Source organism: Drosophila subpulchrella, chromosome 2L (assembly GCF_014743375.2).
Source record: "Drosophila subpulchrella strain 33 F10 #4 breed RU33 chromosome 2L, RU_Dsub_v1.1 Primary Assembly, whole genome shotgun sequence".
Taxonomy (NCBI): domain Eukaryota; kingdom Metazoa; phylum Arthropoda; class Insecta; order Diptera; family Drosophilidae; genus Drosophila; species Drosophila subpulchrella.
Window position 1 is genome coordinate 14,975,573 of NC_050610.1, and position 16,665 is coordinate 14,992,237.

General features: G+C 39.1%; 1 protein-coding gene across 3 annotated transcripts in view; it reads left to right on the forward strand.

Moving 5' to 3' along the window:
* Window positions 1-16,665, forward strand: part of LOC119546396 (laminin subunit alpha-1) — a 70,090-nt gene that overhangs the window by 42,394 nt on the left and 11,031 nt on the right. Inside the window, exon 2 of one of the 3 annotated variants that reach the window (XM_037852643.1) lies at window positions 6,393-7,546. The exons of the other annotated variants lie outside the window; for them this stretch is intronic. Coding sequence (XP_037708571.1) covers window positions 6,535-7,546 — 1,012 coding nt within the window. The 5' untranslated portion in view covers window positions 6,393-6,534. The remainder of the gene's footprint in view (window positions 1-6,392; window positions 7,547-16,665) is intronic. 3 annotated transcript variants of the gene reach the window in all.

Sequence of the window (16,665 nt, forward strand, 5' to 3'; positions counted from 1 at the left end):
ATGGCAATAAAAGCTGCTTAATTAAAAGTACAAAATCAGTGAGTGGAGCGCTAATAGCCGAAATGATTACGCAAAGCCACAAAGACCCATAACTCATTAGCCGACGCCCCAGAGGTCCATATTCCTATTCGGTGGTAGCCCAGCCGCTGGTCTTGCAAGTGATGATTGGACTGGGACATCATGATGATTAATGGGTTGCAGTGCTGAGAGCAGTGAGCAGATTTATGGATGAACAGCGTGGACTTTCTTGTTTCTGGTTCTGGGTTCTGGGAATGCTAATAGAGTTGCAACCTGGGGCGAGGCATTTTGGCCCCCTTTATTTCCATTTCCATTTGCTCTTCGCTTTCCCTTTCCTTTCCCCGGAAACATCCACAGTAGTTGCCTTTTGTCTAAGAAACTCTATTTGCCAAGCGGAGTACAGAATAGATAACATTTACAAGACGCTTTTCCCTCTCAAGATGAGTTTTTCCATCAGCGGACTCAAAAGATACTGACTGAGGCAGTTGGTGAGTGTTTGCTTTATGATAAATGTGGAATGTGGCTCTTTAAACTTAGGCAAGCCCTATGTCACATTTAAATGAGTCTAGGTCTATAATAGCAAAACCTAACGCCTTTTTATATTTACGACCGGTGACTCAAATCCCAGGGTTGGGCGCGTGTTGCCAAAAATAAAGAGAGATCGGTAGAGGGGTAACCATAATCAAAAGGCGGTAATCCAATTAAACGGCTCAGGGTCTCAAGACCGGCTGACCCAATTAGACCCGCTCCTCGATCGATCTGGAGGATCGTCGTCGTCGTCATCGTCATCGGTTCGCATCGCATTGAACTTAAAAGCGGCGGCGCCTGGCCATTGTTTTCCTACTTGGTGGAGAGCCACAGCAAAAACAAGTTCTTAGTCCCTTAATAAAAGATCGCATCGGGTTCGATCTAACGGCCGCCCTGCAAGACTCTTGTTCGGCGTTTCAAATTGTAGATCAAAGATCAAGCAAAAACCAGAGAGAGAAACCACAAACGAAAAATGCTTAAATTGGCATACCAAACATACAGAAAGGCCTGCGGGAGTTCGAAGTTGGGGTACCCTATAATTTGGTTCTTGAGAAAAGAAGCGATCATAAATGTGATCCTCAGTTGGGTGATGAACATTCATGTACGATCACATACATTGAGAATGTGGGAGAGAGTCTTCATAATTCAAAATCTGAATCTTCTTAGCTTCAAATTCTTTGTATTGGTTTTTAGATATAATTCACAAATTATGGTAGGGTTAGGTAATTTCAAGACTTATATAAATCAAAAGAAAAGCATTTTGGAATTAGAGTGGAACTATTTTCTTCTAAATACATTTTTTGACATTTTTTGATATAGGTTCTTGGTTTTGCTGTTCAAAAAACTCCCTAAAAGGCTATAAATCCCGATCGCGATTTCCTTGGCGTTTCTCTTCAAGTGATTGCTTTAAATTCCCTGATCATATCGCACTGGAATCGATCAGAGGACCTCCCACAAAAGCCAAGGCAGGCACATAAATCTTAATTGCTGATCAGTGGGGGCTATCTGACACACACATTGTGTTTGTCCCACTCGAAGATCATCTTGTGATCTCATCAAAACCGTGCATTTGGCACATTTATATTCCAGTTTTCAATTGTTTACTCAAGTGCGGCCAGGCAGATGGCAGTTTGAAAGTTGGCATCTGGTGGTCAGTCAGTCGGGACAAGTGCAATCAAGCTGCACAAGTGCCGTGGCATATTGACTGGGTCAGTCAGCCCGTAATATGCATATGAGTGCCACTTTCTACACTCTATGGGAAAAGTCCCATGGCCCACGATGCACACGATTAATCAGATGGCTCGGCTAAAACACACACAGGCCCTCTCGGAGGCGGCAGCCACGATCATTGATTGTTATCGAAAGAGGCATAAACTGACACAAAGTCAAAGTCAAAGTTAAACAATGCAACAGGCTTGAACTCTGGACCAGACGAACTTAGCTAACTCTCCTGAAGAGCCAGCTTTCCGATCATGCTGTGTGCGATCTTAACAATCAAGATCAATATCATGCATTTACAATGTACAAATATTGCCTTCTCTTGAGTCTCGTCTGGTGGAAGACTCTTAAACGCTGCCCTAGGGTAGAAAATGGCAAAAAACAAGTCGATGGAAATAAGTCTTTGGTGTAATGAAAGTCAAATACTCTGAATTGGAAGGAGACCAATTTATAAATATACTTTATATTCCTTTTAAAATGATTTGTATGTGATTTCATAACTCAGTATTCTGAATATACATCAATTTAAAATTAGTTAAATATTTTTTTATCAGATATATTATTAATTTAAGATTAGAAAATGTTGTATTATACATTTACCTGTTCATATTTTACTAGATGGAGAATGGTCACTAGACCTTTTCAAAATATTTAAAATATTTTAGAATTTATTTACATACGTGGTGCAATCATATGAACATCTTCGTAACACCTTCCTCCAGAGTATGCCGCATATTATGTACAAACAATCGATTGTGTTAAAGTTAGAGGAAGGAGAATGTTAAACAAATTAGCCTGAACCTAGGCCGGGCCAGGAGGAATGTGGATGAAGCAGTCATTGGCTGGCCGGAAAATGCTATAATTATGCAATTCCTCAAAGGCGCTGACGGTGGTCCCCTGCATCCTATGCACATATACCCGTCACCCAGCTGTCTTTATCCCCACTCTCCTCGGGTTGGACCAACTCAGACATATAATCTGCAAACGATTCGCGTTTTGGGGGCCTCAGAAATTATTGACTAGCAGTCATGGGTTGAGGCCTTCAAGTAAATTGCCGTAAATCTTTATTTGTGCAGCTACTTAAAGACCGTGCCCCGTACTCCCCGAGAAACTCCAAGTCTGTTTAAAGCAGGAGTCGGGGCCTTAGGCTGGGGTTAACAAGCCGCCAGCGATTAAGTCATTTCTTATGTCGGTTCATTATTTCTATTTTCCTTTTTTCTTTTTTTTCCCCCTACCCATTGCATGCGTAGCTACTGGGCTTGTCTACCTCCCAGTTTCGATCCCCATGGCCAAATGCATTGCAATTTTTCTTGGTCTAAGCCCAAAATTTAATGTTACGTGTGTGTTGTGGAAACTCGTTTTGCCCAGTTGATTGCCATTGCAACTTTGTTAGTAAAACATTTCGTAGCTTTTCGCATTTATCTTGACAATGAGCGCCTGGAAAGTGTCACTCGGCTCGGCTCCTTCGAATGTGTTCTAATTAGACGTGACAATTCTACGTAATTAGGCGGCGGGTCGTCTTCACACTTGAGTGCTTTTCTAGATGGTAAATCGAGAAGGCAGAACCGAATATCGGATTTCTACACTTTACTGATTTGGTTGTTTAGTCGGATTCGATAATGCGTATTGACACTTTTGCTCCTGTGTTTTATTCAATGGTTACTTTACTTGGAATGCATATTCTAATGTTAAAATGTATTTTTATTATTTAAAGCACTTTTAAACAAACAGTAAAAAGAAATTTAAAGTCTGTAAAGTCTTTAAGGGAGCTTAAAACCCTTGCTTTTGGTTTAAACCTTTATATTTCCTATAATTTGTATTTTCCTTGCAAGCGCTGGTTCATATTTTGACCATATATGGTTATAGGTAAGCCTTCCGCATTCTTTTTTAGCCAAGATTTTTCACCTGTTTGCCAGTTTGCTTTCATCCAGCCATCCATAACTTCATTAAATGTAACCCACTTATAGAATCTGTTGAACACTTCGCACATGTCCAAGTGTTCACAATTCACACCACAAAAACCCGCCAACGGGCCGGGCCACTGGGGGAAACTCATCATTTAACGCCTTCATCTTTCCACCGCTGAAAGCAAATAGAGAAAATGTGGAAAAGTGCCACGGAGTATTTGAATATTTTCCAGAGCTCAGCCACTGGAGCAACCACCCGCTGACCCGTTTGATCGGACTCTCAACTGCTGGACATGGCCACATGTTGATTCGCAGATGGAAGTGGTCTTTGGCTTCGCTTCCTTTGGTCTGCGGTTTTCCAATCTTTATTGCATAATTGCAATTGAATTGTTTATCGAGTTTCCATTTCGTTTTTCACTCCGTAAATTTGAAAATGTGTTAATGAGTTAATGTAGTGCCCCGTGGGCTACCAGAGATCAGCAAAAAAAATGTGGTCCATGTTCCGTCATAAGCCCTCCTTATGAAATATTTATTTTTGTTACAATTTTATTTCAGCAGAATGAGGAAATGATTATCTGGATTGGTTTGTTGTTGATGAGCTTAAATTATACGGGGGCTGTTTATTTCCTTTTTACTAGATTGATTGTGTAATGATGTAGGACATTATATATCCATCGTGACACAGCAGGTGATTGGAGAAAGGTTATCTATAATTGAGAATGAGGTCATAGAAATGGGGCTAATATTGTTGAAGCTATAATGAAGTTCTTCGATCAATTGATTTTCGTTTTGGGATCCATCGCTTGATCATTTAAGGCCATCAATAGTGTTGATCAGCGTTAATGGTTTTTAAAGTTTAGTTTATCTTTCTACATATCTTAACTTATGTGAATATGCTTCAAAAAAATCTCTATGGTCAGCAGGGATTGTAAACAATTTCCTTGTACACTTAACACAAGAGTGTACTTGATGCGTAATTACATTCTTAGCTATTCTTAACTTTCTTCTCATGTATTCCCCACAAATTCCAATCCCTTCTCTTTTCCCCGACCAAGGACCAACCCATGTCAGAAATTATTGGAGTCTTTCTGGGAGACAGAGACCCCTGAACCATTCGAAAAACTGGTCGTGGCCCGCCCGTCACATTCAATTAGGTCCAATTTGAGAAATAATTATATACGCACAGAGTTCTGACATTTTTTTGAAAAATTTTACATTAATTTGGCACTAAACTGTCAGATGTGGAATGCCATGGCATTCAAATTTACCCCGAAAGGTAAACGGCCCAGGTACTCGTAAAACGGTCCAAGAGTCGAAGCTTTTGAACAAGTTTTCTTCAAATTTAATTGTAATGTGAGAAATTTAAATTAGGTAGCCAAGAGGCTGCTCAAAAAATGAACAGCAACATAAAGCCAAAAAACAAATAAAAAGCCCAGACTCTGACAATGACTAAGAGACCTCAGAAAGCGGAAGATGACCAAAGAAAACAAAAATTATGAAAAAATGTTGCTCTTTTTTCAGTGGGGTTTGTTCAGAGGAGTAGAAAAAAAAAAAGATCAAATAACTGAAAGCCGCTAAATTTTAAAGGAAAACAAAAACTTGTTCACTTATTTGAAATTTTGTTGCCTTTTCAACTAATTTTCCACTTGTGGATATAAAGAGTGAGATGAGGTTGCTTAGGGTTCAATTTATGTATGGATTGTTCATTTCGCTATTTGTCAGTGGATATTTGATTATTTACGATCCCCTATTCATCAGTGGATTTCGGTTTGCGTCATTTGGTTTCTGGGTTGGCTTTTTATAGATCAACAATACCAAACAAAATCGCCAGGCATTTTGTTGTTCACAGCTTAACTTTTTTTATATTTCGCTTTGAAAATTTATTACATCACGATTTCAAATTGGTTTCCTTTACTTCACTACATCTGTGGGTTCTTGAGTTGTTCGAATCGTTTGTATTTTTTATCTGCTCGTGTGTGTATATTCTGTATGCGAATTTGTTTGCAGCTGGGTTTCCTGGAAAATATTTATTTCATCTAGCGGATGCTTCAGTTCCCGCAACAGTGTTATGGAGATCTCTCGCCGACTCGATCCCTTTTATAATGAAGTTTTCAAATATAAGTTTATGGGATTTGCCCAGCAAATTTATGTCGTTTTCTGTGCAATATTTTTGTTTGGTTTAATGCTTCCTTATTTATGGAATAGTTTGCATCGGTCTCAAGCGACCCATTTTTGCATAGAACTCCCACTGGTATTGGGCCAAAAGTTTTCAAGCTGTTTATATGTTTCTTGATCTGCGGCCCCTCGAATTTATGAGCAAATAAACACCCAAGAGAGTTCTACAATTTGTAACACGTTTGTTTAGAGTCTATGCTATTTTTGTGTATCTTTACTAATTAGCTTGCACACCCCACATCAACACATCTGTGAACTGCGAACTGAAACTGTGAATCATTATTTGTTTATTTACAAATTGTCAAATGTTGTTTCATTTAAATAAACATTTATCACCAGCTGATAAATTAGCTTTTGCAATGTGGCTTCAAAGTTTGTTTTTAAGACATTTTACGAGGTGTAATACTGTTTCTAAGCTAAAAAAAATTAAACACTTAAAGGAAAAACATAGAAAGTGTGGGATTCTTTACAAAGTATTGCAACTGTCGGTTAAAAAAGTAAAGTAAAAAATATTCTTCTACAAATTAACAAATTAAACTCATAAAGGGGTTTTCCGTGCAAACGAAATATTTTCAAACCGTGTCAAGCCGCAAACGAAATGGGACCCATGCCTAATAGGCTAAACTCATTGAAAATGATTAAATACTAATTTGGAAAACTCGCTCAAAATCCGGGCAAACAAAAGAAAATGTCAGCGTCTGACAAACGAACTGTCAAGATGTCAGATGCGTCAATAAAGCCACGTAAATTACAAAAACATCTGCGGGCAGCAGTAAAGCCCCGTCGCTTTACAACAACAACATTGTTGCACCTATGCGTCTATCTATTATGCATAACGCAAACGCTGCAGCAGCAGCAGCAACACCGACAGCAGCAACATGGCCAGCCCGAGGGCAACATGCTGCAGCAACATCACCAAACCAGTGTAAATAGCAGTGTAAATATCAATATAAGCAGGCAATTCAATGAAATTATACAAACGGCAACGGCCAGTGCAACGGCCAGCAGTACCGGATCGGTTTCGAGATCGGGAGCAGTAACTTTTGCATCAGCAACGGCGGCAACAACGACCATAACTCCAGGACGTCGAAAGCTGCGTCGCAAGTTCCAGACCCAGCAACAACATCGCAATGTGACCTTGGGCAGGAGGAGAAAATTGCGATTGCATCCCTACCACCGTCGCAATTCCACACATGCAACACGAACCACAACGGTGGCAAGTGTCTCTGCCACGGCAGCAACATTGATACCAAAGATGCCCCAGCAGCCCTTCAACTATCACACCCACCTGCACTCCAGCTTCCAGCAGCAGCAGCAGCAACAGCAGCAACATATTGCTGGTGGGAAAATTACCCAACAGCAGCAACAGCAACAGCAGCAACAAGTGCATGTTGTTGCCGTAACACCGCGCCCGCTCCAGAGGCAACAGCCTGGATTTGCCTTAGTGCCAGCAACTTACTATCAGCAACACCAACAGCAGCAGCAACGAACATTGCTGGGCAACCTTACCCAGCAGCAACAGCAGCAGCAGCAACATCTCCTCCTACAGCCGGCCCCAAACATTTTGGTCTACAGCAACTTGGGCCCAATACCACCCTGTCCGCCGGGCCTGCTTTCCGGATCGGGAATGCCGGTCTATACGCAACAGCAGCACTTTATACCGCTGCGATCCACAACGACCCCGCGGCCCCGACAACTTGGTAAGCAAATCCTCGCCAGGCTCAGGCGATTCCTTGGCCAATTATTTGTCCTCACTCCTGGGGGAGAGATGTAGAGAGAGGCCAAAAAGGTGTTAATTACGCTAATAAAAGCCGCATTCACAGCAGTTTATGGCATTTAATGTGGTTAAATGGATGCCAAGTCCGCGACTGGCGCCTTCATTGCCTTCATCGCCTTGTCCAAGTCGTGGTCCAATAATTACCCCCAGCGGCGGTGCGCATAGAAAGCCCGCCTAATTGGTCAAAGCAATTGACTTCAATTTTGCGGCAGCAGCAACAGCAGCGGGATTTGAAAGGTGTCAGAGAGGATTGCTATAAAGCGGTAAAGATGCGGTACCAGTTTCGTATCGAGCCAAGGGAATACTTTAATTAAGTTATCCAACTCATTTACGACTGGCATTAAAGTCGGACTTAGCCAAAAAGATGTTACCTCTATTTGTATAAAAAAGTATTTACAAAAATGATAAGCAAGTAGTGTTTCTAATCTCTGCCCATTAATTTTTCATCACTTTTCAAATGCCAGTACACAGTGTGATTAATAAGTCCCATTAGAAAATACAATCAACAGCTTGTCAAACATTTTCCTTATCACTACCAACTGTCAATATTTCAAATGTATACACAAATATTTTGATTACAAGTTGTTTTTCTCAGTTGGTTGTTGTTAATGGTCAAGTATTAAGCAAGTCTGTGCTTCGAATCAGTTGACAGGCTCTCCACTAAACGAATATATAAAGTAGTTGGCTTTAAAAAAAAGATTTTAAAACTCGTTCAAGAAATAGATTTTGCAAATGCAGGTGGTTGAGAGATGAAGAAGAAAAATCAATTGAGCAAATTATAAGTTTCCCGCATTAATTTTTATTGATTTTCTCTTGCCAATGGTTTTTTTTATTTTATTTTTTTTGGCTTATGCAATGAACTCACTCAACAAATTTGCAAGCAAATCATATTACACACACTTTAAAATGCATAAAATCTGTAAGTTGGTGTGGTTAAATGTTTTGCGAAAGCTTTTACAGCCAGCTACCGCGCGAATTGATAGATTGTCCCTGGTGGTGGACACACATTTGGCGCCTGCCTGGTCGGCCTGGCGTTCAATTAGCATTTCGGATAGGAGAGGCATCATGGCATCATGGCATCCCTGGTCCAGACATGGCCCCAAACCAGCACGAATCTGGCATTATGTGTATCGAAGCGGAGGAAAACAGTCGCTTGAGCGAGCCAGTTGTGGCCGCCTTTAGGCCATTTTTGGTTATTGGTGTGTAAAGTGGCGCCCAGCAGGAGGCTCTGATGACATTCTCCCCGCTTTTTGATCCGATGCCAAACGGGGCTTGTTCCATTTGCTTTTGTAACGCCAAAACATCTGAATTCACAGGGGACAGACGCCCCAGCGAACTATGCAAATTTTCGACTTGCATGTGAATTGAGGGTTCATCAATTATTCCCTCGGTTATGAATGATTTATTCAAGCCTTGAATGCCATGAAGCTGATGCAGATTAATCAATCAACTGATATTATATTGCTTTAAAATATATGGCATTTTATCGATCTCTTGTTTAGGCTGTGCAAATTTGTGATTGGTTTGAATAAATTTACTATCGAAACATAATTTATAATAATAGCTTTTGTTTAAGACAGTTTGTTTTATTAATATTATTTGTGTGATTTGTTAGGCTTAAAGTTACTTCAAAAAACGGCGAAAAATCTGACAAAAAAAAAATCGAACCAAATAATTCTTACTAAAAAATCCTTGGTAAGATATATTTTATTTCATTTATTATAGCTTTGCATTGTTAGACCGGTAACAGCTTTGCGCCTGAAATTTGAATTTCAGTAGTGATCAACATAAGGAGGTTCATATTATTTCCCTAGGCAGTGTTGAGAAAATAGTTTTAAAATATTATTTTGTAAACTAGTTAATATAAATATTGGTTTTGTAATTTGTAAAGCTCTAGCCACATTAAAACCCTGAAAGTTTAGGAAAGGGGAACATTGATAAGTACTAAAATTTAGATATGGTCTGTTATATATTCCACATAAACGGGAACGTTTAACTTTTATGACCTAGATAATTCTCCGTTCAGTGGTTTGCCACAGAACACCCAGACTCCCAGTAGAGGAATGAAAACCGCATCAAAATCTCACATAGTCATTAACATAAAGGCATGAACGAGCAAGCAAAGGTAAAAACAAAACAAAAATCAACTGGCTGGTTAGCAGCAGCAAATATTGACATTTCCAGAGTCTTAGATCTTCTAGCGCGACTCAAAAGACAGAAAGACTGCGATGGAAATTGGGGGACAGACTGAAACACCTACATACATCGCAGGAGATCATGGAACTGGCCAAGTCAAATCTTACCGCACACAAAACATGTCGCGGGCAAAAAGGCGATTTTTTAATTACAATGAAACGTGCCACACAAAACAAACAAACAATGCGCTCGCTAATTGCACATAAAGCCCAAAATCACAGACACAAAATAACCACCAAAAAACATAAACAGAAAACAGGAAAAAACAAAGAAAATTCAAGGGGTGGCCAGGGAAAGAGGTTAGTTTCGGAGCTAGAGAAATACTGTAACAAAACTTGTTGTTAGCCAAGCAAATGGACGGATAAACAAACCCTAACAACAAACAAGCAAATGAGCCGAATGACAAATGCAAGTGTCAATCTTGTCGGCTCAGACGCAATTTCAGCTCGACATTAAGCTGCCTTTGCTCACAAACTTTGAAGCCTACGGCAGTTGAATTTGTTGAAATTTATGGATCAAAGTTCAATTGGTCGAGGGCCATTTGTTTGTGTGTGGTACCTGAACCTTAGTGTTGTGAAACCCGAGATTGGAAACCATTTTACTTACTCTATTTTGCATTTACAAAAATATGACTGGTACACAAAAAAAAATATGTAAAGCATAAGAAATCCCACGAAACTTGATTAATTACCAAAAAATATGCCTCCCACAATCAGTTCTCATAGCATTTCAAAAAAAACAAAACAAAACTTAAATGGCAAAAAGCCAAGTTCAATAGCCTCAGACAAAAATAATTTAAAATTTTATCTCCTAGCATTCATCTAACTCATAAAAAACATTAAATCCCATATTTTTGGGTAGCCAGCTTCTGGGTGTTAAAAACATTGAAGCAAAATATTACGGCAGTTTCGGACATTTTTTTTAGCCGATTGCACGCCTGATAATATTTATTATTCAATTTTCATTAAATCTGATTATGGGAACTTGTTTCATGCTTTTTTTGGCCGCCTTGCCAACGGCTGAGTAAATCGAAAAAATGCAGGCAAATTATTTTTCTGACGCTTAAATTAAGCATTAATTTTGCAACGGCAAAGACTCATAAATATCTCAGCGAAAATGTTTATAAAGGTGTTGCAACCGAGAAAAATAAAATCCAAATTTATATTGAAATGCTTTTAACTATTTAAAGCTTGATTTATCGTAAAATGTTAATTATATGTCTAATTAGTGAACTATACAAAGAGTGAAAAGACAATAAATCAGTTTCCAGTTAAAAGCTAGATTACAGACCGGAAATACGAAACCCAGGGCAGCTGCCTTTTGTGGTTTCTCAAACGGGAATCGAGGTTAATCAGAGAGAAAATTAAAAAGTGGCATGGGTAAATTTCACTATTTAATCTTTTCATGGGGCACCTCTGTTTAAAAATGTAGTTTACGAGTTCAAAAGTCTGTGGAGTATTTCCAGACTTCAGCTTAAAGTCACGTTTTTCATATTTATTTGGCAGTTTCGGTTGGAAAACAAATCTCCCACAACGTGTGCCAGGTTGTCTGAGGTCAGAAACGACAGACCAGGTCCAAAAAAACAACAAAAAAAACCGAATAACCAATGGAGAAATCCCGCAGTATCAACACTCCTGCCTTGGCGCCTCTTCGGTCACTTTGATCTATGCACTTCAAATGATTTTGTTGCCGTTGCCGTTTCAGTATCTGAATCTGTATCTGTATCTGTCTGTGCCTCTGTTATTGTTTGTGCCGATGCGTAAACAACGAAGCGTCGGTTTAAATGATACGGCAACTTTTTCTCCCATCTGAAGCAGGCAAGAAGTTGGCACACAACATGTGCTTGAGTTTGCTGAAAACCAACCCAGAGGGAACTAGAGGGAGATTCACCATATAAGATGGACGAGGGGAGTATTAGGGACGCTGAAGCTCGGAGAAAGTGACAGTCTGTGGAAATCTGGAGACTGAAGGCGACATGTGCCCATCCAAATGGATCTCAGGATGGCTTAAGGATTATAAAAACAACTTACGATTTTTCTTAAATTTCAGAAACGTATTTCCATTAAAAAAAATGTTAAGAACAAGATACGATTTACTTTGAGAAGAAGTTATTCTAACATATCATTTTAATTGAATTGGGGTTTCGCCATATTTGTGCTTAAATTCCTAGGATAAAAAATGATACTCAAGACCTAACTTCCGACCTAATTGTCTCGAGATATTTCCCCCACCCTTCCAACTCTGACCTCAATCAACTTCGGTTACCGCTTCTAATGGCATGAAACAAATTTTGCGCGCTTAATTAAGCAATTCCAATTAAAATCAAAGATATTTCACTTGGATTACGCCCACCAAAGCGGCAACACCCACAAGCACCAAAAAAAAATGAGGCAGAAAAGGAGAACTGAAACCGAAAATCACATGTGTATTACTCCCAATAGACTTGTGTACTTTCGCCTATCAAAAGCTAAACGCAGTCAAAAGTTTAGCGCACTCAAATTGCATTTCCTGTCACTTGGTCGAGATCGCTTGACTGCTCCTGCCCCGAATTGGCCCCTTCTGCTCCGGCTCCTTCTCCTGCCCCTCATCCATGCTCCATCCTCCTGCCCAGAGCACTGGAAATGGGTGTGTTCACCGTCTCTTCGGTGTCCGGATCTCTGGGCTGCCTGGCTGTCTGGGGCGGTTCGCATGGGTACATGGGACATGCAAAGTTACCTGTATGTCAGCCCCAGTATGTGGGAGTGTCCATAGGCGTGTGTGTTTCCACAGGCCGGCGAAACAGCATCAGATTCAACTTCAACACCAACACCAAAACCGGCATTAAACTGAGGCCAGTTACTGTTACATGACACACGGTGTCAAAATATGAACAGTAATCCAAACGATACAAAACATATTTGCAGAAACCTATTAATACCCTTGCTTGAGATTAGGTACCCATATATTATTTTTTTGGTATGTGATTTCTAACATATGCCTAGAAAAGCATCGACTGCAATGTGTAACGAAGTTCGATTTTTTAAATGATTTTTAAGTCTAAAATTAGCTAAAATATTTCTACTTGAAAGAAAAGATTAAATGATCCAAATTAATTGGATTTAATAGCTACCCAAAGGTATAAATTCTATAATTTTCAAGTTTGTGACTGTTAAACTATATGGAAACAAATTATTTTTTACTGTCATTACTTTAAAAAACTAATTATTTTTATAACTAGGTACATATTTTAAAAACGACCATCATTTATTTTTTATGCGTCTATTTAAAGAAACTACTTAATCACCGTTTCCAAAATGAGCGAACAATAGTTAACATTTTGAACATTAATACAATCTTTTTAATTACACAACTTTAACATAGAGGTTTCCGCCCCTTCCAAAAACAAGTAATCAAAAAAGACTGTGGCTACATAAATGTGTTTTTGGCTAATTGCAGTTGGATTTTAATTACAACTGGGCTGCACTTTCGGCTATTTTTAATTAACTTTTAAGGCCCGCACTTGAAACACCCTCATACGGAAGGCCTGCCGAACTAATCCCTATCTTTATTAGTCACATGTATCTCTAATTTTAAAAGCAATAGCCATCAAATACGTAAGCCGCACTGAAAGTCCAGACTCCTTTGTGGGAATTGTGTGGCTAAATTGAAAATGCTGCTGGCCAAAACCAAAAAAAAATACTCGATAGCGTGCCAAATTCATTGAATGTACGAGTACCTAGTTTTATTTTGATCAGAGGAGTCCAAGGGGCGGCAAATAGTTTTGTTAATTGAAATAAAATTCAATTTGACGTTTTTATGGCATGTGGAGATAGTTCGGCTAAATACGTGAGAAGCGGTTGGAGCAGATGCGAATTGCAAATCTGGAGTGTGAAAGTTGTTAGAAAGAGGCAACCATTCGAATCGCTTCTTTACGATTCATTTACGATGTGCGATTGAAAAACACCCCGGGAAATCTGGAACTCATATTCATTGATGTTTAATCGCTTTTATTATTTATTCATCGTTATAGCTTATCCTAACGGCCTCGAATTTCTGTCTTCCGATAAAGTTTAAATGTGGGACTACCGAACAGTCCGAAAAATGTTTATTCCATTTTACGCCTTTTTAATTTCTTACTCAAGTCACCAGCTGCATTTGTTTTTTGCGGTCATGAGGGGGGCTTTTAAGACAAGTGGCAAGTGGCCATAACATTTATGCGCTTGCACATATTTAATCCCCATATGCAAATTTGCATATGCGGGCTCAATTTTCCATACCATAAACTTTGGTATTACCCACATGTAGGTTTTTCTCTGCTCACACTCGAGATTTTGCAATCCACCAAAATGTAGAGGCGGTCGTCAATCCGAAATGCTGTGACCTTTGCCAATGCTTGTCAAACTATACGCTGCATGATAGATTGGAGTTACCTCAAATGAATGGCACATTAATTTGCATTTAAATGTGCCAAAAATATTTCTCGCCATTTTCAGCATGTCATTGACTAATGAGCAAGCCGCCGAAAATATTGTAAATTACAAGCAGCAAAAACGAAAACGTTTTTGCAACTGCAGGAAACATAAATAACAAGTCCCAGACGAAATGGATTGCAGTGGTGGTTTCGCTATAGGCACAGCAGCACCAACTTGGATATGAAAAATATGAAAAACATGTTGCAAATGTCACATTCGCATGGCTATGAAAACCGATCTGCGAGCCAAATTTCAGGCGCACCCCCCTTGGAAGCACCAATTTGAGATATATATTTTAGTTCGAATGAGGCGTTGGCGGCTTTTCAGGCTTCAGGGTATTCAAGAAGTATTGAATACTATTGCCAAAAATACTTGGTATCTGATTATATTTTATTTTTACGAATTTAGAATTTTGAAAATATTATTTTACAAACATATATGAAAGAGCATATTCATTTCGGCTTTGTCACTATTTTTTTATTTTTAGCTGTGCGTGTCAATTTATGCACATTAGTTTTGAGTTAAAAATTCAAATCTGCTTTCGGCACATCATTTGAAGTGTCTTCGTTCGGAAATGCTAGCAAATTATTTGCGCAAACACTTTGCAATCGTGCGCCTCAAGTGATTTTATTTATTTTGTTTCAATTTATTGCTTTTTCTGTCGGTAGTCTCTTAAGTTTTTTGGATGCCATTTTTTTGGGCTAGACGATTGTTTATATGGAAATGATAAAAGGATGTTTGGAGTGAGCCATAAAGAATTTTTAGCGCCCACATGGTTTTAATATGGTTGTTAGCTTTTTGAATTGCTTAACAAAAACTTTTTATTACAAGAATATTTTCAAAATCTTTTAGTGTTATTTAACTTTGAAGATTTATTAACAGTTCTTCCGCTACTTTGATCGATCCGTAAACATATATTTTCTTAATGAAGCAATAGGACTTTAAAGATAGCAATCTTGAATACAATTTTATATCTCAATCAATAAAACTTCCGTTTCCGTTCATTTGGCTAAACGATATAATAATCACACTTGCCAGCCGCAATAATCTGCAACACGATTTCCCCATCTGGCCAACTCGATTCGCAATGAAGTCAACAAAGCCAACACGGCTCAGATATTTATAAATTGCATACGCGATCGGGCCTAATGTGGCCACTTTAATAGACGCCGCCACTTATCGGGCGCCGCTGATCCAAACACCAAGAGCCAGACACTCGGAAACCATTTATTATAACAAACAAAATGCTATAATTAATTTTTTCTATTATTTTCTCAAATACACCCCGTCATTACCGAGAAGTTGGTGGCCAGAACGTGGCCAGTGAGGAGTCAAACCCAATTTCCTGGCCAACTTAATACTCGATTAATTTACGACGGGCACGAAAACAATTGAGTTGGAGGCTGAGCGGCTGGGACTGGGACTATTATGACGTGCCGGGCCGAGTTCGATCAAAGAAAGCATAAATAATGTCCCGACAGCCGGTCCGTTCCGCCGAGGAGTAGAACTGGTTCGGGATTTTGTTGGTGGCCCGCACCGAAAATTTATGCAAACGGGTTAATTAACTAAGGCTAAAAAAGAGCAGGAAAAAATCGACGAAATTCGGAACGGCTGTTAGGAGGCAGACATCAGCCGGGTGGTCCTCCCCCATCCCACACTCCAATTACTCTCTCCTTCGTTTTAAATGTGGGTCAACAGTGGGCGGCTAACAAGCCAAACAAAAGCCAACTAACCGCATTTGTATCCATCATTTTCGACAGTTTAAATGTCATTTTATATATATAGAAGTCGTCGGCAAGTCAGTCAGTTGGTCAGTGAGTCAATCATTCAATTGAATGCCATTCATTCACTCACTCATTCGTTTATTGATTCACTTATTTATGCAGTCAGTCAGCCAGCGTGTTGCCAACAGATTTTATCGCAGTTGCCTACAGACGCTTAATTGCGGCTTGATTACTTGTGGAAGTATCGAAATTCAATCTTTAATTCAATCTTTTATTGATATGCTCTTTTGGGAAACTGGGAAACTTAACAGTATTTATTAGTATTTCATTTTTAACATATATTATATATCTTCATAATAGGTTGAAATTGGAAATATGTTTAGAAAATACTTAAAGACTTCTCACTTTAAAAATCATTTAAAAATTTTTTGTATCCCTCTTACGTCTATATAAGATTAATGATAATTGATTGCCATCCATCAGTGTTTTTTATAACTTTTCATTGCTAGCATGCATTACGCATACGAAATGGTGTCCTAGAGTGCAGTGAGCTTACCCATAAATCATTTAATCAATATTTTGTCGTGTCGAGTCTAACATAAGGTATGTGGCCCGCAAAACACGTGCTCCAAATTGAAGCTCAACAAGTGAGCTTAGAGCTCTTGCATTTT